This window comes from Fundulus heteroclitus, chromosome 7 (assembly GCF_011125445.2).
Source record: "Fundulus heteroclitus isolate FHET01 chromosome 7, MU-UCD_Fhet_4.1, whole genome shotgun sequence".
Lineage (NCBI taxonomy): Eukaryota > Metazoa > Chordata > Actinopteri > Cyprinodontiformes > Fundulidae > Fundulus > Fundulus heteroclitus.
In genome coordinates, this window is record NC_046367.1 from 27,122,169 (window position 1) to 27,145,652 (window position 23,484).

The 23,484-nt window shown below is 39.4% G+C and overlaps 1 protein-coding gene across 25 annotated transcripts in view; it reads right to left on the reverse strand.

Annotated features, from left to right (window-relative positions):
• Positions 1-23,484, reverse strand: part of zmp:0000001200 (dedicator of cytokinesis protein 9) — a 110,770-nt gene that overhangs the window by 45,253 nt on the left and 42,033 nt on the right. For all 25 annotated transcript variants that reach the window (XM_036139367.1, XM_036139369.1, XM_036139365.1 and 22 more), the window contains exons 2-8: positions 22,138-22,254; positions 15,821-15,910; positions 11,516-11,598; positions 10,726-10,795; positions 7,839-7,934; positions 6,322-6,456; positions 1,003-1,177 (exon numbers count right to left, since the gene is read on the reverse strand). In XM_036139367.1, the coding sequence (XP_035995260.1) occupies positions 1,003-1,177; positions 6,322-6,456; positions 7,839-7,934; positions 10,726-10,795; positions 11,516-11,598; positions 15,821-15,910; positions 22,138-22,254 (766 nt within the window). The remainder of the gene's footprint in view (positions 1-1,002; positions 1,178-6,321; positions 6,457-7,838; positions 7,935-10,725; positions 10,796-11,515; positions 11,599-15,820; positions 15,911-22,137; positions 22,255-23,484) is intronic.

The window sequence follows — 23,484 nt, forward strand, 5'->3', positions numbered from 1 at the left end:
ATCCACCAAGGGATTTACTTTGAGATTTGGATATATATTTAAAAAATTAGAACTATGAAGATAATTTTTGCTCTGAAAGAAGCAGTACAAGCTGCACAGTGCTCGGTGTAGACTTTAAAGGGGACATTCCATGTAAAACCCACTTTTGTAGTCCTCAAATACATTTTGTTGTGTACTTGGAGTCTCTAGGAGTTCAGAAAAGTTTTATTTGTTCTCTTTAGGTGCTGCGTAGATATTTTTATATTCTGTATATTTCAAGCCCTTCAGTTTTCTCTATTATCTACTATGTCTTTGAACAATTACACCACAGTATTCGCAGCGGAGTTGCTAAACAAAGTCATGGACTTGCGGCTAACCAATTTCGGGAATCCACCATTAGAGTATTTTGTAGACCAAGCTCAACGCTACTAATAGTTAAGTGAAACAATTAATTACACCGTCCCCCAGCAAACTACAAAAATGGACACATAGGGTGGAGTGGAACATGAGGGACTAACCTCAGAACTGGGATAAAGAGGAGCTTGAGGGGCTAAAGTAACGAGGAATTCAGACCAAAGCATTGCAGTTCCACTTTTTATAGACTACAGCTGTATGATTTAAATCTTAAAAAGGAAGAACTGAAAAGGCTCATATGTCCCCTTTAAAAGACTGATGCCACTTGTCGAGGTGAACATTTTTTACCTGCTTACTAACAATGGACGGCTTAAAATTTCTTCATCTTACATTTGTGACGGCATAAACTTAAAAAACAAGATGTTAATTTATTTTTATTTATATTATATCAACTGACTGACTTAGGATTACTCACAAAGTGTCACCCACCTATTGAAATAGCTGTAAAAAGTAAAACGATGATATTATTCACACACTCATGACCACTGTGTTAAAAAGACCAGTTTCCATTCTTTAAACAATTCATGTTTTCATATTAAATATTTGCTCTCGTCAAGAATTCGGACACAAAATAAGACCCCTTGTTCTATCAAAAGCACACACACACACCATCGTGAATGTCTCCATTCCTCTTCTCCTGCATGGCAATCTCGAAGCTGCTGTGCAGGATCTTGTTGAGCATGTTGATCCAGTCCTCCATCTCCGCTTCGCTTTCCGCAGCCAGCAAGTAAGTGCTCTTATCCTGCATCTTCAGCTCGAAAGCAAACCTCCGAACTTTGTTGTTCTGCAAAGATAGCCAAATGAAAACATGAAAAAGGGTTCTCCCGCGTGATATTATTCCGCACAGATAACAGATGTAAAATCGCAGGGTAGCTGGAGTGTTTTATCACAAGCTCCAATCCAAACATTAAACCATAACCCAGTCAGCAAATGTCAGAAGATGTTTAATTTTATTATTTAAACTGCGGGTTGCTTCATTTCAATACCTCCCTCATCCTCGCTGCTTTCTCGTTGCCGTTTAGGCTCACAGATCCATAAATCTACTGTTCACACAGGTTACTGGACCAACAGTTTGTCTACATAAAAGAAGTATGTCCCTGCAAATGAAACAAACTCAGGCTGAACAACAGAGACCTTCTATGGCTGCAGAAAAAACAAAAAAAAAAAACAAAACTGTGTACCTGCAGCCAAAATGTGACCTCAATCAGCAAGGAAGAGTGATGTCACCGCCTCATTTTGGGCTTTCACGGTTCTCGGTGTCAGCCCATTCAGAACCGATCGGGGCCAAAGCAGCTGCAGTTTGTTTGCGACACGGCGGCTCTGCGGAGGTCTGATGTTTATTGTGGACTTAAATAAACCAGATAGGAGTATTTAAAGTATTAGAGAAAGCTGTCTGCATAGAGTTAGCAGATTGTTGTTTGTTATTCTGTGGCGTTTCTTTTTGCTTGCCTGGACAGTAAAACAACAGAGTGGGAGTGATTGGGAGGAGCAGTCAATAGTAGGTTAAGTACATAATGAGGGGGTGTATTGGACATAAATAGGATAATAATAGACCTAATCATACCCCCCCCCCCCCCCACCACCAATAGGTTAAAAGACTCATCTCACTTCCTTAGACAACACAGCCACATAAATCATTCAGTCAGTTTCCCTAATTAAAGAAAGAAAAAGTAGAAAAGAGAAGATAAAATGCTCTGACAGATTGCATTGTGGAACTATTTATATTCCTGAGCTCATAGTTGGTCTGCAGGGATCGTCGACCACATCTTAGGACAAATCCAATGTGCTTTTGTGCAAAATGCTTGCACCCTCCCCAAAAGCTGCTCGAACCTCAGCATGAAGTCATCTCACATGCCATTCCAGCTGCAACATAAACATCTGCAGGTCTACTCATGGAGCAAGTTATTGGGAAATGGCTGTGGGCCGCTGCTTAATGACGTATGATTTCATAGTTTACTTGGAAAAAAAACATAAGAAAGTGTGAACTGAGTCCAACAGACTCAGTTTTGTTAATTACTGAGAGTTAGGATGGCGGATTTGTTGGAATAGGGAAATGGATGACAAAATGAACAATATAATGGTAAACGTATGGTTTTCGATATGAGATCTTTGATGTTTTTTTTTTTTTTTTTTTTAAATGTGCCTCATCAAGTAAGCATGTTGCTGAATATGCTTTAAATATCATACGATGTGCTATGTGTTTTTTTTAACGCATACATGAAACACTTTAATGATAGGCACATGTCTGGAAAAGCCCAATGAATCAAATTGAGAGATTAAAAAATTTTTTGGTTTTATTAAAACAATTCAATAATATGTTAACATTTTTAAAATGCTTAATTTTCAATAAAAAAAAATTTATTTTTATTTCAAAAGTTTATTTATTTCAAATAAACTTATATCAGGTTATAGTGTAAAAATAAGTGATAGATGACTGGAGATGATTCAAAATCAAAAAGGTCAAACTCCAACACCCTGGCACTCTTGCGTATCAGGAGCCATTTTCACCAAATAGTTCAGTCAAAGGGCTCCAGTAACACACCAAACAATTCCATTATGCTAACATGGTCCTGTATTTTATTGTGTATGCTTTTAAATCATGCGTGGTCACATCTCTGTCGTCCCAGCGTCATACCACACATTCAGCTTAAACTTTCTACCGTTTCCTCTATAACTTCCTTCGCAGCTCTGAGCTGTGACAGGGGAAGTCAGAACTAACCTCTAGAAGGCTTAATAAAATGTCTAAGGTCCAGAGTTTATAAAAAAAATTATTAAAGGGGATAAGGATTACATCCTAATGACGACAACTCAACTTTAAAGTTGCTGTTACAATGTTTTTTTATCACTTATGTTGCTTAAAACATCTTTTCACTCGGTATAAATGTGAAGAAATGAACGGTGTAACATTTATAGTCAACTACTGCATCAGGATGGAGTAAGTTAGTTGTCATGTAATATCACCATTTTGTCTTTTTTTTTCACTTGACCGTCTTGGGCTGAAAGTTCAGTAGTTTGTAAAATGTGTAATGTCTCTGAGTTGTAATGCTCGATCAACCAATTTATTTAACATGCCACAAAAATCTGTGGCACTGTCACTTAGCTGGAGATTAAATTACATGCTAATATTTATATACGTAGAAAAGCAATGCTGGAATCATACCCAATTAAAGCCGCATATCATCACTCACCATGTATATATGCTAGTGTAAATATGCTATTGTGTGATTATGTGATATTGTGAGGACTAAAATAATCTTAATTAGCAGGGTTGAAACTAACTGAGTCAATAAACGTCAAAAATATAAGAATGAGCTTAAAACTGAATCTTTGAAAGAGTTGGTCATCAGTACCCCCCGCCCCTCCTATGACCTGTGACCCTGCATGAACAGTGGATAGATGGAGCTGGTCATCATTTTTTTTGACTGATTTCTGACAAGGGAGAAAATAACCGCCACTCAGGAATTGAAAAGTGTGATGCAAGAGCAAATACTAAAGGTGTGAGGCACCTCTTTCTTTCAATTTCCCTGATTAAAAATATGGGACCGGTAGTAACTTATATAAAGTGTGTTTATACGCAAACAGTGCTGTTACAGGGAAATACGGGCAGGATGAGTCGTCGTCAAAGAAACCCTAGTCCAAGAATAAAAATCTTCATGGTGGAGAGATAGTCACATATGATCATAGTAAAAGAGAAAACTAATAAAGATGGTAAAAATAAGAAGAAAATATGACTCATACAGGCAGAATTAAAAACAGCCCTACATGAATCAGATGGATGTTAGAAGCTCTAGCTATCCCTCCAAGAAACATTGTTAAATAAAAACAGAATTGGGTGGAATCAAGGAAATGTTTAGTGTTTTACACTTTTATGTACGACAGATGATCAGCAAGCTGTCAAATATGATATGACCTGATGAAAAAAATTCAACAGAAAGCCCCACTGATATTATAGAAGGTGCCTCTTTAAGACACCCTCCACAGTGGATAAAGACCGCCCTTTGGTCTTCAAAGCAAGACCATTCCAACCTCACTGAATAGCAGGAGGTTTTGAAAACTCAGTATCAATAAGAAGGTAAACAAGACTCTAATTAGTACTGAGCAGCTGGGTTTGTCCCTGTTTAGTTCTTAGCGATCCTATCCTGATGATACCTCTATGGGTATTATCACACATAGGCTACCATGTTTCCTCATATATGTGCATCATTTCTTTATAAATGTGGGAAGTTTCTGCACCACTTGTATTTCCCTCCGCTTGGGTAAATGAAGGTTTTTTTTTTCTACAGAATGCCAAGCATGCCATCCCGGACAAAAGCTTAACCCTGCTGCAACACCCCGTCTTGCCAAATTAAGTCGGAAGGACCTGTGTTATTTGTTGTGATCACTCCGAAAAGGATCAAACTGAGGCTCAGTTGCTTTAAATGAACTGCATTGCACCTATTTAAAAAGTATTCAATGATTTGCTGCTTGTGCTTTTTTCTCCTGCTACCCCTCCATCTTCACATATAAATGTGATGCAAGTAGAATTTGCTCTGAAACTGCAGCCCAGGTTATTTAAACTTCCTTTGCTCTACCAGGAACTTTCCACTACGCATAATTTGGAGGTATGCAGACTTATTCACACTGAACACAGTGCATACCGATCCCCATGTGCAAGGGGTCATATCAGCTGCTTGGTGAGATCCTTTGTCCTGCTGCCCGAGGCTTGTCAGGACACCATGCCCCAAAGGCAGCACCCTACTGAAGCTTATGATAAATTAGGCTAATTAGAGCATCAACAGCCCAGCGTGGGGGTGATTACATTATATTCTTGACATAAGGTAATCATGATCGATACGGCTTCAGATTATCTGAGGACAATGCCGTGCAGACCCACACGCATGAGCCACCGCTGCTGCAGCTCTCTACCACACAACACCCAAGATTCAGACATGCTGCCAACACAATATTGAACGCAGATGATTCACAGCTGCAGCTTTGTGCGTGCTCAGAACGGACCGGGAGTTCTCACACTCGCCGACACGTAACGAGGAATACGTTATACTGTGCTTGGTACGCTCCGGACGATCTCCCCAAAGATCATTCACGTTCTGGATGACTTTTATGTCATGGTCTTTTCTTAGAGCATTGAGGACGGGGCCTTAATAGAAAAGAGTCAAACGGGTTTTAAAGCTGTTAGCTCTTTGTTATTTTTTTAGGTTTTTATTTCTTTCTATTGATTAGTTCTATCCAATTTTTAGACCTACATTGTTTGATAATTTAAAAATGACAAATAATGAAATAAATCACATTTTGTGGACATAAGACTTAAGGAAGAGTACAGTTTTCATAAGTCGCGGAGATAAAAGTTTTAACCCCCCCCATATGACCGTATCCCAAACATCCAGCCGACCTCCTGGCAGGTAAAATCAGATTCTTTCCATCGGCAGTGATGATAGACATACGATAGTGCACACATGGAGTGTTTTTCTTCCAACAATCAGATGGGAGCACGCAGCATTGATTGGGAGGTCAGAGGAAAGTGCTCGGAAGTGAGACCTCAGCATTCACCTTGCTTCACTGGCTGAGCGTCAGCAAAAAAAAAAAAAAAAAAAAAAAAAACTACTTCAGAGCTCATGTTTCATGGAAATGCTGAGAATACTCTTCAGCAGCTGTCCACAACTCCTTTGGACAGTTTTGTCTGTTGCGGCTCATGCTTTTTCGGCCGACCGATAGATCTGCTGTGGGTCGCATTGAGGAAACTTCCAGAATAGTTGCGTGTATTGTAAGGCTTTTAAGTCCCCATAAGGGAGCAGGCTACGTCACTAGCAAACACGGCGCCAACATGGATATCCTGTTTGGCAAAACATGCAAACGGTCATTCGGGTTCAGCGGGACTTAACAATCAGGGTGTCTGCGCCAGAGATGACCGAAAAAGAATTCAGAGCATACCTGAACCACGCCCATGCAGGAATCCAGGAAAATGGTTCCTTTGGGCTCCTTGGAGATCTTCTCATCCTTGTAGAAGTTTAAGTTATACGAGCCATCCCCGAGCTGGGCAAGGTGGAAATACCTCCTCTTGAACGACTGAAATGACGGAAAGAAGCAACATTGAAGCATCGATTACTGGAACAAAAGATTGAAGATGGAAGATTTCATCTACTCTATCATATCACGATATGTATTAGCATTTAAGACTGATTTTAGCTAAGTATTTCATACACATAAAATGCATCTCAAAGTTAAATCTGTAGCTCATTCAGTACTCATTGCTACTCATTTGCGTGTGAAAATCTTTGAAAAATAATGTTGGTTTATTTGACCTATTGGGTACTGAGGTTTAAACTGCATTTGTGTATTTTTATTCAGGTTTGCTGAGTCCAGCTTCTTACATCAAGAGACTGAATTTCTTTTCCCAGTTCTTTTCAAAATAGCCCAAAGTCGGTCAGACTGAGTGTCTATGCACTTCGGCTTTCAGGTTTTGAAACATATTCAAAGGTGGGTTTTAAGAGTGGACTTCAGCTGGGACTCCCAAAATGGAGTATGCGGTAATTAAACCTTCCCATTGTAGGTCTGGCTGTATTTCAGGGTTGTTGTCCTAACAAAAAGGAGTAACCTCCACTCCACTCTCAAATCTTTCACAGCTTGAAATGTATTTTACTCCAGTATTACCCATTCTTTGGCTTTGTACATTTTCCAAATATCAATGACCAGCTTAAATGTCCCTACTGAAGAAAATCATCCCCAAACCATGATGCCGCCACCACCATGTTTCACAGTGGAGGCGTTGTTTTCAGGATGATGCATAGCGTTAGCTTTCTCCCACACATAAATGAAATTGTGTAAACTGAAAATAAAACGCATTGAAATTTGTGGTTTCAATATGGCAAAATGCGGAAAAAGTTCAATAAGTATAAGTACATCCGCAAGGCACTGTACGAGACAAACATACATGCACACGCTCACATCTAATCTAACCTTAATTTATTCACCTGACCTGAATGCTTTTAGATAGCAGGAGGGAAGCAGAGTATCTGGAGAATACTAATGCACGCTGCACGCAGGGTTGGAGCATGCAAACTCCACACAGAAAGGCCCTGGCCAGGATTCAGATGCAAGAACTTATTGCTCCAAGGCAACAGAGCTAACAACTGTGCTGCCAGTTTCAATTCACTTAATCCATTAATTCCTAAAAATAGACCCGCTGTCAGGCATCATCCCTTAAGTAAATAAACCCTGGATAAAACTAGATAAAATAAATCATCACAGCGATGAACGGGAACAAAAAAAAAAGAGAAATCTTTCCATCATGATTAAGGGCCGATTTTCGTTTTATAAAAAAAAACGCAGTGAGGTTCTCACATCTGGATAGGGGATATGTGTTTGCCAACACAGTTTCTCTCACTATAAAGTTTCTGAAGAGCCCAAAAAAAGGCTGATTTTGAAAGGGTTGATTATCGTTATCTCACCCTCATGGTCACACTGATGGCACTGTTCATGTTCCCTTTATACAGCCAGCCATGTTTGGAAATACCCCCTTTCTGGGATCCTAGGGAGGCCGTGTCCTACAAGAGAAAGACATTTAGGTTAAAAAAAAGTTCAGAAATGCAGCTTAAAATGGCAATACAATTACAAAAGACATCCATTTATTAAAAAAAAAAAACGAAGAAAGATTTGACTTCGAGAACTTCGTTTGGACTTTTTTTTTGCATTCATGCGTCACAATAAATACGTCATGTCACTAATTAGTGACCCGGGCCAAGGTTCTGGCGTGTCCGAAGGCTTTCATCCTGGTGCTTTGAGAAGACACAGAGCCCGGCGCTATGCAGAGCCGCCTCAGTCCAAACAAGCAGACACGACGACATAAAACAAACGCGGACTTTTTAACCAAATAAATTTCTCAATCTTCAGAGAAAAAGACATACAAACGCCGGTCATCTCACACCACACTCCTATCGGGCGAGGGACGAAATCAGCCTTTCGCTTAGAACCAGAACACAAAGATACCGTGACCTGCTTCGCTTCCACGGTCTGCAAAAATAAACTAATTAGGGGAGCAATGATAGAAGATCTGTCCTGGCTTATTTCAGCCCTGCTTCATCTGCAATCAGAGCTTCCCTGCTTTAAAAGGGCTCCAGTAAGGAACCACATTTCTAACGGTGTCTCACAAGGCAAGGAGTAAATGACCTTTCAAGATGTCATTTAGTCCGATCCAAAGTCAGTTATTCTTCTTTTCTCTAACTAATAAAACAAAAGGGGATTTTAAAAGCGCTGGCTGCCTTCTCACGGTTTCAGTGTGGGGGGACTGAAGAGCGTTGAAAAGCAGCTGGAGAGGTTCAGAGCCCGTTTATTCTCATCTGTGTCTAGACAGACCTTCACAAGTCCAGGCCAGAGAGGCCGGAAAGTGACAGCCTTTAAAACCACTAAGTCAGAAACAGAAGACAGTCAAGACCAAAAGTCGAACCCAGGACCCAGGAGAGAGAAGGAAGACAAATCCTGCAGATGTATACAATAATCTATAATTATACAGTGGATAAAAAAAAAAAGTCTACACAAACTCCACCCGTTAAAAACACCGGGATATTGTGATGTGAAACAAAAAGAGAGATCGGTAAAAATCATTTGAGAACTTTTTCTACTTTTAATGCAACATACAATTTAGGATAGAGGAGATAAATAAAATCAATCCTTGATCATCTCACAGCAGGGAAATACAAGTGTATCATTATTAAATAGATTAACAAATTAAGTTTGACTCTTCTAGTAGGTTTTTCTTAGGTTTATTTAGTCACTTTGCATTGAAAAGCCATAGTGTACTGTATTTCAACCAAATGAGCCCTTTATGTACTTCTATTGCATTAAAATTACATTTACTGCCACATTGTTGCTTATAGGAGGAGCAGTTTGACATTTTGAGCAGGGATCATTGTAATACAGCTCCCGAAGCAGTGTATGACCTTGTAGTATTTAAGATAACAATATTTCGACAACAGTTTAGGGTTATCTGTGCTGTTTTGAACACTTCTAGCGAAATCGGACCGTATGTCAGATGACTTATTAGCGTCCTTGTTGCCGACTCATACAAGCTCTTCCAAAGATAACAATTATACTTATTCAATCATTGCAGGAACACACACCCACTCCGTCACACATGACAGAGCGGAGGATGAAGAGAGCCAAATGTTGGAGCTCTGAATTCTCGCTGCGCACCAGCAAGGAAAATGTTATTACACTTAACTTTGACCGTCAAGTTGAGCTATGAGGCAAAAGATGGTGTTTTACTTAAAAACAGAAGCAGCAATAGAACCATATTTTAGGGAAATGTAGTCTTTACAGGATGAGTTCAATGGGATATTTGGTATCAAAATGAGATTTTGCTTATTCTAGTTGTGTTTTATGCATTTGTGTCTTTTACATATGGTCACCATGGTTTAGTGAAGGAGGGTTTTAAAGAACAAATATCATCTTTTAAGCCTGAAAACCTAAAAATATGAAACAAATCATAATCAGCGTATCATATATTTTTCAGACTTTTTACCCACAGCTCTCTATAATGTAAGCACCTTTGCCAGTTATTGGATATTAGTGAAAGTAAAAGCGTGATAGACCACTGTTTAAAATAAATACACAGAACTTTAAAATGGATTATGCAAAATAGATATGAAGCCAGCAGGATTGAGAGACATCTCCTGCTTTCCCATATTGTGTGAGAATTAAGTTTGTCATTTAAGAAAAAGCTTTATTTCACTTTAAATTTGACTGATTCCCTTTCCAATAAAATTCTGTTATAAACATATGTGTCTATATATATATCTAAGCCTGCCAGAAAACTGACAAGCTCAGTAGGCTAAATCCTCTTGAGGCGCCTTAATATTGGGGTTGACCACCAACATTTGTTTAAATAATGAACATCTGAAATCATAATGAACATAATGAACCATGAGGCACAAATCCTCTGGCCCCAAGCTTGGATCGTCCAATCAAAATACGGGAATTGCACATGTTTACGTTCTGCCGGACAGTGGTTGTTCTTGTTGGCTCACTGAATCTTTTCTGTTCAATACATGAACAATATGAGTGAGCCTTTATTTGTAATTTGGTGTATAAAAAATAAATTACATTTAGCTTTTATAAAATGCCATTTCTAGTGTGTTGGTTTATGCTAACTTATCTGTTTAATTTAAAAATGATCAAAGTCAGGTTGTATGCATCACAAAAAATTAGTTGCTGCTAAATGTGTTGAGTTTTTGTGCCCCACATAACTTTTCATGCCAGAGGACGCCACTGCCTAGGACTACAAACCTAAGCAAACTGAAAAGGAAAAGTTGTACAATATAATGAAGTGCGTGAACCCACCTCCTCTTTATCAACATCTTCATCCACTTCAAACACATGAACTGCCAGTTTATCCGGCCGGGGCACTTTGCTGTAAAAACAAGTGAAATCTGAGTTGAATGTGACCCGTTAAGCTACACTTTTCACTTTGTAAACTTTTTATACTAGGATTAGGGCTAGGCCTTTAGCTTATTTGAAAAAAAAAAAAAATATTAATATGGTAAACTCTTCTCAAGAGTGTCGGGAAATAAACGTTGTAAATGGAAACTCCAGGAACGGTTCATGGAAACTGGGAAATGAGAAAGTGCCAAATGCAAGCCTCACATTAACTGAAAATGTGCCAGACTTTTTAACAGGCGATCTGCGTCGTGCAGCATTGTTTTAATTTCCCCAGACTGAAGGAAGCAACAAAAACATTTGGCAATAGTTGCAGTGAGTAGGACATTGTCAGTTAACACGGTAACAGTAAAAAAAAAAGATATTCTTCAGGGAAGAGACTGCAGCTGATGACACAATCTCTTGACAATGAGGGTGGTTTCCATAAGGCTGCATTATAAAAATGATGCCGTGCTCCGTATAAAAAGGAAGTACTTGTTTGCACGGAAATTAAACATACGTGTGTCGTGTGTTTCCTTGTAATTAAGGCGCAACACATTTTGCCCTTTGCAGGAAACAAAAATCGCTGACAGCTTTTGGCATCTATGTGTTATACACAATACCTGTTATTACTCCGCTCTCATACCAATGTCATAACACAGGACAGAGTTGTCTTTACTTACTGCAGGGCTGAACATTTAAACTGCTCACTTACTTTGGAAGCTGTCGAAAATCACCCGAGTAGTCCTCGTACTTGTAGTTGACGACATGCCAATCAGACTTGTAAGTCTTAATGCACTGCGGAGACAATGGAGAACAATTATTGGAAGACAGTTCCCTGGCCCGAAGACAGCTGGACCCCATAAATGACACAAAAGGCGGCTTTGCAGGAAGAAACAGGTCAGCAGACGTTTTCCCTGACTTGTCTGCCTGTGTTCATTGTTGTTCATGAGGCTGTTTGCTCACCAGAACAACTGCATTTATACCGAAAAAAGCTATTCATAGCGAGACCCTATTTAACAAATTAGGAGAGCTCCACAGACAGATTTTTGATTTTACACTGGAATTATTTAGGGGGACCAGAGTAATCTAGAACCAATCTAAATCCAACTTTTTTTCAGTTTTAAAACTTTTTGTTTAATATTCTTCATTTTTCTTCCACCACAACTTCATGACGCTCAATCACACACACAAAAAAAGCCCAATAAAACACAGTGAATAAGCTCATGGCTGTTGGATGACAGGAGGTGAAAAATGTTGAAGGGGTGTGAATAGTAAGTAAGTAAGAGTTGCATATTGCAGTGAATCGCAACAGTCATTGCAATATCACTACTTGGATGAAATAATTGGTTGATTCAAGGGACATCCATTGATAATAATAATAATGGAAATAATATATTTGGCTATTTGAATGGAGTTTAACCTAACGTTAAGCCTATAAAAGCAATAAAAACAAAAAGACCTATTGCTAACTAAAAGACTGTTTCAAAATAAACATTTGAATTGCTTTTAAAGGACATCTAGAGGCTGTATTCAATCAACAAAAATAGGGAAAAAGCATCATAAGGCCTACTATGATGCTTAGTAGTAGTACATAAGTAGGTACTACTACTTCAGATGAGCAATCACCTCACGTCTTGAAATTGATTTTCAGACCACAGGTAACATGTGGTCCACTGGCCTCAGAAAGAAAGACAAACACAGGCCGATTTGTGTGTCCAAGCCAAAAGCCTTACGATCCAGATTTGAGGATCTCCCATTTAACTCTGGACACAGGGAGTCTAAATTTAAAAACACTGAGGAGATACAAGATCTCCTCAATATCGTTACCTACTTGGAATTACATGTAAATTGAATTTCTTGATCAAAAGTAATACTGGCTGGACAGAAGAAGCTAAAAAAAAACAAAACAATATGGATTTTTCTTAGAGGACAGGCGTCGTCTGGTGTAGCGCTTATCCAAGTTAAAACCGCACGGAAATGAGATGGAGACTACCACCACCTACTTGGCAAGCCCAGCAGTTTTTACCATGGAGACTGAACATAGACCGGTGAACAAACATTACTGCTGAAGGAGGAGGAGCCACACCGACATTAAAAGGCAACTCTGTCTGCTGCTTAGGCACTGAGAGATGTGACAGGTGCTGCTTTCCTCTCAACAGCTGAGTGACCTTCTGCATCCGAACAAAGACGCTGCATCATTTAGGTCCATCAGACAAGAGGAATTAATTTTTAATATTTCTAAAATGAAATGATAAATAAATTACTTTATTGTTGTAGTTGTTCATAGTTGGAGTAACCAGAGTCTGAGTACCTTTAAATAAGAAATGTCAGATTGCATATCAGGCTTGTTTAACATAATAGTTTCTGTTTATTTCTGTAAATAAAAATCTCTCTCTCTCTTTTTTTTTTTTTTACTTGGTATTGGTTTTGCTAACCCTTACATTATTGACTCAAGATGTTTTTCTTTCTTATCTGACCCAAGATCCTACAGTCTTCAAATCCGATGCTAAAGATACCAAAATTATACTAACAACATGACAATCTCAATGTGAACTTATGCCTTGAAATTCCTCATATGCAGAAAAAAAAAAAAGATCTGAACACAACATTCTTAAGAAAATTAGCGGAAAAGGAGTGTGTGGTGACTCCACCTCGGTCTGACCATGCCTCAGCAGGGAGTGTATCACTTTTCCTCGTTTTCTTGGAAAGTGGACATCTGTTCATTGTTAGAGTCAGTGATAGGAGCAGCTCAACGGTATCTGTTCAGCAGAAATACACAACGTTTACAAGAAGCGCCCCTGCTGGGAGACGAAACGTAACCTGAACAGGAGACGACTTGGAAACGGAGAAGCTCTCAATCTCTGCAGCTGTCTGACTGATGTCACAGCACACTCGCGCTGCGTCTCGGTATCTCTCTAATCACTGACCTGTGACCTGGAAGGTAGACTGTCAGCAGGCAGCTGCTGCATGGCTCCTTAAGGGAGTGCAGGACTGTTTATGGGCTTTGTGGTTAGGTTTTAGTGTTTTGAACGCTCTACTTGAACGTTTACCGCACACATCCCTGCTATCTTTGGCTTCAGAAAAAATCCAGAGCATTTGAAATTGACTGACAATAAGCTGGAGATGGCACGACTGGCCATGATCAGCACAGACAGACAAGAACCTACAGTTTGTGTGACGTGTTTGCTCCGGTTATTGTCAACAGCCTCTAGAGAGACAGAAATAAGGGGATGTTGCAACAACCTCGCAGTTTAAAATTTGGTCACTTAGTGTCAGTGGATGAGGGGCCTTGAACTTTGGTCCCCAGGAGCCCCTGAAGCTGTTCATCTTGCCTTACCTAGCAGAGTATTGTTGCTTTAACCTTTCGTCCCCCTAATGCCCTCAGCTACATCAATACTGAGAGCTACTGAACACACTTACCACAGTAACATCATGCCATACCATATCATCTTTATTTATAAAGTGCTTATAAAACGCCAAAAGCTAAAACACATCCATTAAAAAAACTAAGATAAAAAGATAATGCATAAAACTACTTTAAAGAAACAATAAAACCAATTTAAAATGAAAACTCAGTCTTTCTAGTGGTAAAAGCCAAAAAATAATAGTGGGTTCTAAGGTGAATTTCCAACGTGGGAAGAGAAGGAACATCTCTTATGCGCAGGGTCAGGTTATTCCACAATTGAGGACCAACAATAGAAAAGGCCCTGCCCCCTCAGTCCTAATTAATTTCACAGCTGCTAAAGCAATATCTCATTCAAACTCTAAACTGACACTTTTCTAACCTCCTGCAGCAGCTAGCTGTGCTGCAGTGCCAATGTCCACAAAGGAGGTTGGGTTGCTGGTTTCTACTTTCAATAGCCACTGACTTCAGGGTACGAAAATGATGATCCATCTCTTTTGGTGGTTACATGAAATTTTACACATTATCAAAGCTTTTAGAGAGAACCCTGCAATGATATATGAGTATATGTACATATCTCTTCCCAAGATAATAATTTTGTTTCCAAAACAAAGATTACCACTGACATGAGTAACTTAGGGGAGAATCAGTTTGATTAGTTACAAATCATTTTACCATTTGCCGTGTTTTTTATTTATCCTTCCAAAGCTTCTGATCAAGTGAACCACAGAAAACGATTAAATGAAAGACATGAGGAGTTATATTGGGAGGGTTCCTGTTTGATTGCGACGCTCAGCTGAAAATATACGTTAAAAGGGGAAGAGGTACATTACATAAAATTTCTCTCAACTAGAGTATGTGGTTCATGTGTAACAGAACTGTAAAAAAAGAACTCTAAACTAGTTAAAAATCATCAATATGGACAAACAACTGAGAACAGCCTGCACAATGCTTTGGTGTTTGCAACGGTGTCACAAAGTGGACTTATGTCCATGGTTTTATTTCAGTTATATGTTGATGAACTGAGAACAAGTAATACTGGATAATTAATAAGTGATGCGCCCCTCAATGTATGCAGATGACCTGAGAGTTTCTGGTCTAAACAGTGTTGGCTTAGAGCACCACATTTTTATATGAACTGAAAAAAATTATCATCACATGTGGAACCAGAAAGGATAAATGGTCACACTTTCCTGTGTTTAAAACGTCCTGTTAAGGTGTATAAAAGCTGAAATATCCCATTCATTTCATTAATTATAAAAATACTGATGATGTATACTGAAAATTCAAGCAAACACGACTGCATGCAACTTTAGTTTCAATTTGGTAACAGTAAAAGTGCCGTTGTTTAAAGCATATTGCACATTGCCCTATACTGCCTATATGGTCATCTCAGAGCGGGAAGTTCCAGTCAAATTTTTAGTATGCGCAGGTGTTTTAAAAGCACTGTGAAGTTAATGTTCAACTTTAAGGAGCGTTTGATTGGTGATGCAAACAGTACTATTGTAGCGCTTGAAAATCCAACAGTGAGATCCCCGCTACTCATCTAGTTTGAGGATAAACTGGTTGACATCTGATTTTATTGCCTTTTTATTGTGTCTGGAGTCAGTTTACCTCTTGGACAAACAGACTCTGAGCCTCCCTCTCAGCATTTTCAGGCACAGTTGGGTACAGAGTTCTCCCTTGGCGCCTCAAAGTTGAGATCTGTGAGAAAAGAAAAACAAGAATAAAAGAATCGTTATGAGGGAATTAAAGACTATAAAATATCACCAACACTAAAACTGAAAATGAAAGAAAGCAAAGGGACGTCTTTTTCTCAGAAAGGCCAGTATCCTGATTTAAATTAATGACAGTTGCCCTGGGTGTTCTTGTAAATATTATTGTACATTTAAGATTACATCAACATCTCAATAATCAAATCCAGTCGGAAGCAACAAACACATGGTTAATAAAACTCATTAGCCATGTGTCTAGGGCCCACAGACACTTTATCTAATAAAAGAAAGTATAGTCTGCAGCAAAACATGGGCTTTACAAGATAATTTTAGACTTTGAAGTAAAATACCCTGCAAATTTGAAAAAGGCTGTAGTATTATACACAAAACATCCTATCATTTTCAAAACAGTCCAACAAAACTGATCACTGCTTCCATTTTAAACAGGAAACCTGAAAATGGTGCTCCCTTTGGTCCACTGGGAACTCTAAACATTTGGTTTGTGACCCTGTCCAGACATAAAGACATCAACAAAATTGTTTCTGGTCCGTTCTTGTATCCCTTTAGATCACACGATGATGCGTTCAGGTTCAATGTAAATTAGTTATTTTTGTAAAGCAGGGATCTGGTCTGCAAAAATTGTAGCAGAAAAAGAAGAGGGATAGTCACTTTTTCATAAAGAAATCTGTATGGGAGGGGAAGTACTTGTTCACTGTACTGTAAATAACGCAACTCATCGAGAAGCTCTGCTGATGTTTAAGAAAACAGAATTGGGTTCTGATTTTGTGTCCAATTCAAATATCTCAAAAGTCAGCTACTCTGTTAAGAGCCAAAGCCATTTGTTGCTAATGTTTGGATTTCCAAAGTATTACACAACAAAGCCTAAGGTGAGAGCAAACACTATTACAACACAGACAAGCAATGAATCACCAACGACATGAACAATGTTTTGAATCCAGACACAGAAAAATGCGACACTGCCGTCTTTGTCTCCCAAACACGGCCAAAACCTCAAATTATCTGCGGTAAAAAGTATTGGTTGTGTCATCTAGAAGAAATCCTATAAGCTCTCTCATTAGTGAACCTGGCGATCCCGCTTCCTGTCTTGGAGGAAGGTTTCCTGCAAAGGCGAGTATAATCCTTACAATGCAGGAAGCAGAAATAAACAAGGATTTAGGTAAGAGGGCAACAGGAAGCATTTAAATGGGTTACAAGGGATGTAGGTGTGCTGGACAGGACTCCATCAGCATTTCAGTAGAAACATTGTTGCCTTTGTGTTCATTTTTATTTATCGTTCCAACAAACATTTCAATGAGATGTGTCCCTAGGGGGCAGTGGTTTGCCACTGTGCATCGCCCCGAGAGCTTTCTGGGGCTAGGGGTCTTGCTCAGGGACCCACATTGGCAGTCTGTGGGATTTGAGCAGGCCACCACATCTCACTTTCTATGACTTTAGTTTAATCGACTTTAGTTTAACCAATGTTACTCTGAGCAGAGACATAACACAGGCAAAGGAACGTGTTACGTTTAATACAAATAGGGCAGCTCTACATAGAAATCAACTGGCGGACAGACGCTGGAGAGTTTAAGCTCGGCCCCCGGCTGGCTCCAGCCTGTTTGGCAAAAATCAAAAATCCGTGAGCAACACTTTATATCTAAGTGCTACATGTTGCACTGACAACGATACCCTTGGGTGTTGATTACTGAAGGAGTAAGATTGAAAGTTAGGTGTTGTAGTATCAGACGGAGAGAGCACCGAGAGCCTGAACGCCGAACAGCAAAGCTGCTCTGCTTCATTCTGTCTGGCATAAAACCTCCGGGAATTGAAAAACAGCGAAAGCTTGTTGGAAATGACAAAGTCGAAGGTGAGGCTCTAAATTCTCAAAGGAATACACACAGACAATGCCATTTTATTAATTCTGGGTGTGCTATTCGCAAAGATAAGATGCTAAACCTCTGAGGTTATCTTGTTTTAATGAATCTCATATGGGGCCAGGAGAGTTGTAAAAATGAACAAAGTTGTACATATTTTAATGCTGCTGGGTATCCAGCTACAAAATGTGTTGTACAGCAACAGATACAATCAATAAATGTTAATGTGATGAAGTCAATGCTAATGCTATGCTTTATGGTAGAGGCTAGAGGGATGAGTGAGGTGCAAAAAGACGGCCTCAAGGAATGAGAGCGAAGTGATAGGCGCTGGACCAGCACACAACAGGAGGCCATGACAAACTACTGAGATGATGGAAGTGTTGTTTCAAAAAAAAACAGCCCGTGATGCTCGATGATCCACAGTGGAGGAGATAAAGCACTGACCTAAAACAGGTTTCCTTAAACTAGAACATAACAAATCAGCTCCATGATGCTTGCATCATGAACTCCAGTTTCTCTTGAATGATTTCAGCTGCTAAATCTCCCTGAAACACAAACTGATTACAGCCCCGCCCGGACAAAGGGCTGAGCCAGCAGAAACAGATGTTAAGTTCAATCACTGGTGCCTCGCTATGTTTGTCTTTCCTCAGTCAGAATCACCTGTCAGTCTCTGACAACGCACCCTTTTGTAACACTGGCATGTTATCTTCTCAACAGCAGGCTGAGCAGGCAAACTCAAAGCTTTACTGTTTCTTCACGTTCAGCTGGCCGTGTTTTAAACTAAACACCCGTACCACACTGACAGCATGGGTAATCCAAGTGATTCTGACAGTGACTTTAAATGAACAACGTCCAATAGAGAATAAAATATCTCTCAATACTTTCCTTGTGGAATAATCTGTACGTTGCAGCCTCAGATCTCATGGTCACTAAAATTAGCTTTTTAATTAAAAACAAAAAAAAGCATTTGTTACAAAATTTAAAATTTCACCCCTTCAGCAATAAACTAAATACGCTAAACTATAATGAAATGAACAAAGCACTCTGTGTTTTGAAGAGCTATGATCTGGACAGCCTTGGAGAGTAAAAACAGGAACAAAAGCTTTTGCAAACACAAAAAGAGGCCCAAAATGCATTTGATCCAGAATATTTATGTCCATTATGAATAAAAACAAGGGATATTGTTATAATTATCCATGTTTAATAAATAGCTGTGCCCAAGTTTGCTCCCAAATACAAATTGCATGATTTCTGTGCTGCTTTTAACTATAAAATTAAAGTCAAATCTTATATTAAAAGTAATAAAGCAAAAAAAAAAAAAATGTATCCATCTAAATCAATCACCAATGCCTGTAGGCCAGATTTGTACCATTCTTGACTTAGATAGCGGGCTGCACAAAATCACTGTGAAATTTGCCTCTATGACACCCCTGGTCAAGACAAACAAAAGTCCAATAGAATAACCCAATTCTCTCTACTTTTCTTACATCATTTGGTAAGGTATACTGTAAATAATTATCACTTCTTACTCTTCCTGCTTCTTAACCTGACGTACGTTTCGTTAGATGTTAAAGTCTTCACGAAGAGCAATAGAGACCTTCGACCGAGGAAAAAAAATCTGTAGGTATCCAAGACCCACTCTATAAAACTTTGTCTGCGCAGTAGGGATCCAGAGTGGCTGGTCCAGACCTGGGGACATACTGTACATCGTTGTTGATCTAGCGGAAGGACAACCATTTCCTGAGGTACAAGCAATGGGCCAGATTTCCATTTTGGACTTTCCATGCGCGGCAGCGTGGAAACTGTGAGAGCTTTCCGAGTCAGACGCGGGGCGGCTCGAGATAACTTTTTCTCTCACACAACATAACGGACAGAATGAGCTAATTAAACAGATGGCCCCTGGCCCCCACAACACGCTACAGCACAGATAGATATAAACAAAAGGAAAGCGCCACCCTGTACTCACAACATGGCCCCGCCCAGGCCAGTGAAAACACTGCTAATGCTAACAAGCACAACAGGGGATCCAGTTGTTAAGCAGATATTGGTTTTATAGTTTGGAAACATATTCCTAAAAATAATGCCATAATGTGCATTTACAAAGATGAGGACTCATAAGATAATTAGATTACTATCATAGCAAGTTCCTGATTGATCACAGCGCAGCGTAGCCTCCCTGAACAACACGCACGCATACACTAGATTGTCATCACTTACCTCAGAGCTAAATTCATTAGTCAGTTTAGGGGTGTAACGATATCACTATATATATATATATATAAATGCTACAATATTTCTTATCAACGTGAGGTCTGTCTCATGAAGCGTCATCTTGCCGCTGTCATCATCTGGTTAAGTTTACGCTGTTAGTAGGAGCTCTGGACATGAGGGTAATTGCTTTAAGCTTGAGACCTTGGATCTAAAGTTTTGGAGCTATTGTGCTTGGAATTGGCTAAAACTGCTCATAAGCAACCCAGTTACAAAAGCGCTGATGATGCATGCTGGGTCCTCTGTAGGACAGCTGACAGTGACGGACAATACAGTGGCTTGCAAAAGTATTCAACTTTCCAACATTTTGTCACATTAAAACCACAAACTAAATATTTATAAATATATTTTCATTGGAATCTTACATGAAAAGACCAACACAAAGTGGGATACAGTTGTAAAGCGAAAGGAAAATTATACACGATTTAAAACATTGTTGACAAATAAAAGAAAATAAAGTGCGGTGTGCCAAAGTGTTCAACCCCCTTTTCTCTGACTGCAAGCAGTTGCCTTCAGAAGATACCTGATGGTCGCTAATGACTGAATAGAGTCCACATGTGTGTAATCTGATCTCAGTACAAACGCAGCTGCTCTGTGAAGGCCTCAGAGGCTGGTTAAGAGAATATTGGGGCGCAAACGCAGCAGCATGAAGTCAAGGGAACACACCAGACAGGTCAGAGGAAAAGTTGTGGAGAAAAGTCTAAGGCAGGCTTTGGGTATAAAAAGATTTGCCAAGCTTTGAAGATCTCATGGAGCACTGCTCAATCCATCATCTGGAAATGGAAATGGCACAACTGTGAACCTACCAAGGCCGTCCACCTAAACACTGATCAGAGATGCAGCCAAGAGACCCATGGTGACTCTGGATGGACTGCAGAGATCCACGGCTCAGGTGGGGAAATCTGTCCACAGGACAACTATGAATTGTGCACTGCACAAATGTGGTCTTTATGGAAGAGTAGTGGGAAGAAGGTCTTTGTTAAGAGAAACCCATAAGAAGTCCTGTTTGCAGTTTACCACAAACCATGTTGGGAACACAGCAAACATGTGGAAGAAGGTACTTTGGTCAGACGAGACCAAAATGAAACTTTATGACCAAAATGCAAAACTCTGTGTGTGGCGAGGAAATAACACTGCACATCACTCTGAACACACCATCCCCACTGTCAGATATGGAGGTGGCAGCATCATGCTCTGGGGACGCTTCTCTTCAGCAGGGACAAGGAAGATGGTCAGAGTTGATGGGAAGATGGATGGGGCCAAATCTTGGAAGAAAACCTGTTGGACTTGAGACTGGAGCGGTGGTTCACCTTCCAGCAGGACAACAACCCTAAACATTAAGCCAGGGCTATAATAGAACGGTTTATAACAAAACATGTGTTAGCATGGCCTAGCCAAAGTCCAGAGGTATCAATACTTTTGCAAGACACTGTGTACAAACAATTTATAAGAACTGTGAGAATACTGCAGTATTCTCGGGCTGCTAAAGTTAGGATCAGCTTCAGCACTGTCAAACACTTTGACTTGCAGAACCACAATATATGGTTACACTAATTACAGATTCATTAAAGTACAGTCTTCAATCCATCCAATGTGTTTAGTAAAGGACCCTGTAGAGTTTTCTTTCATAAATGTCATACCTTTCCTGTCCGAGCTGTAATTTCTAGGTTTTACCATCACATTCTGAAACATTCCTTCAGCACATTTAACACATTGAAATTACTTACCGTAGTTTGGTTTAATTAACTATATGTTCAGGGGCTGTGCTAAGGCTGAACCCAGACCTTGTGAGATCAAAGAGCTCACCTTTGGTAGATTAGAGGTCTTAAACACTCTGCTTTAGTTTGGCAGAACCAAATTACTGTAGTTAAAAAGTGGATTATATAAAGTACAGTTTGGTGTTCATATCTTTTTTATATTCTAGATTTAGGCTCCAGATCTAAAAAAACAAAAAAAAAAACAGAAAAAACTTTGTGTTTTTTTATATAAATGTTGTTAAATGTACCTTTGTTTGCTGGATTTATCTTTATACCCAGAGTCAGTACAGATTGCGATTATCAAACAGCATGAAACCCACCTCAAAATCCTCCAGGGGAAACTGCAGCATGTCTCGGAGAACATCGCTGAGGATCTGCGTCTTTCTCTGCACCAGAACGTTTTCATAATCCAGCGGTTCAATCACCTTCGGTTTTACCTGGAAAACACGATTAGGGGAATATTTTGAACCACATTCATTAACGAAATGACAACAATTGACGACCTACATTGAAGACCTCTGGCTTACATCAACAACGATTAAACAAAGAACAGGGGAGGTGCTTATTACAATAATGTTTTTGGTTTGAACCCACAATGTCTTCATTAAAGATTGAGGAGTATTTGAGGTGTGACCTCATAATCATCGTCTCTGCTGCTGGATATGAATATCTGTGACACAGGAAACCTTTCACGAGACAAAACTCTTTACAGCTTCATTGCCGTTTGATTTGAGGAGGATGCATTGAAAGCTCCCAAACGTCCTCACTAAATATCTGGCACAGCGATGACAGACACTGGAAAAGCTACAAAATAAATATGAATAGAAATCTTTAAACAATTATCCTTATTACGCATCAAAATAACAAAACATTGCACCATGATGCATTTCCAAAATCCAGGTATAAAAAAAAGAGTAGGTCCTCTGGATGGGTTCTTCTTTGTTGAAATATTTCATCTCTTCACCAAGAGAGTCAATAATGAAATACACTATAAATAATATTTGTCATTATTATCAATGTTATTATTTAAAAAAAATTATTATGATTATTATACTCTGACTCCATCACTTAGAACTTCATCTTTCTTTTATGGCCGCTCCAAAACTGCCGGTCGCACGCGCAATTTACTTATTTAAATGGGGTTTGCCGAGCTGGCTCTTCACGTTTTATCCATCGCGGACGCAATTTTTGTAGATGAGCTGTAACACACCCACTTGTAGCGCGGCGCACACTTTTATTTAATTTTTTTGCCCACACAATCTTTGACGATCAAGCTCAAAATCTGATACTTGTGTTCCCATCTCTGCATTAAATCGATATTAAAAAAGGCTTGTGTGGACTAAGATGACATGCAGTGAACAGAGCTCTACAGCAACTAATTCAACTGTGCTGCCATGATAAGTACGTCCTCACTTATATGGAGGATAAGTAGTCCGTCAGGACCTCGAATGTGAAGAGAAAAAGATACCTACTCGGCCCGTGGGAGGGGCTGGATGATCTTATCCCCCTTTATGAGAGCAAAAGTACTCCTATGGAAACAATCTCACGTCAACGCTAGCTGCAACAGCTACATTCAACAAAGTCATGTCTCACAAAACAAATCAAATGCCTTTGACTTTTTGTGACAGGAATTATTCAGAAAAAAAAGGCTTTTGGCCAAAAGTTCT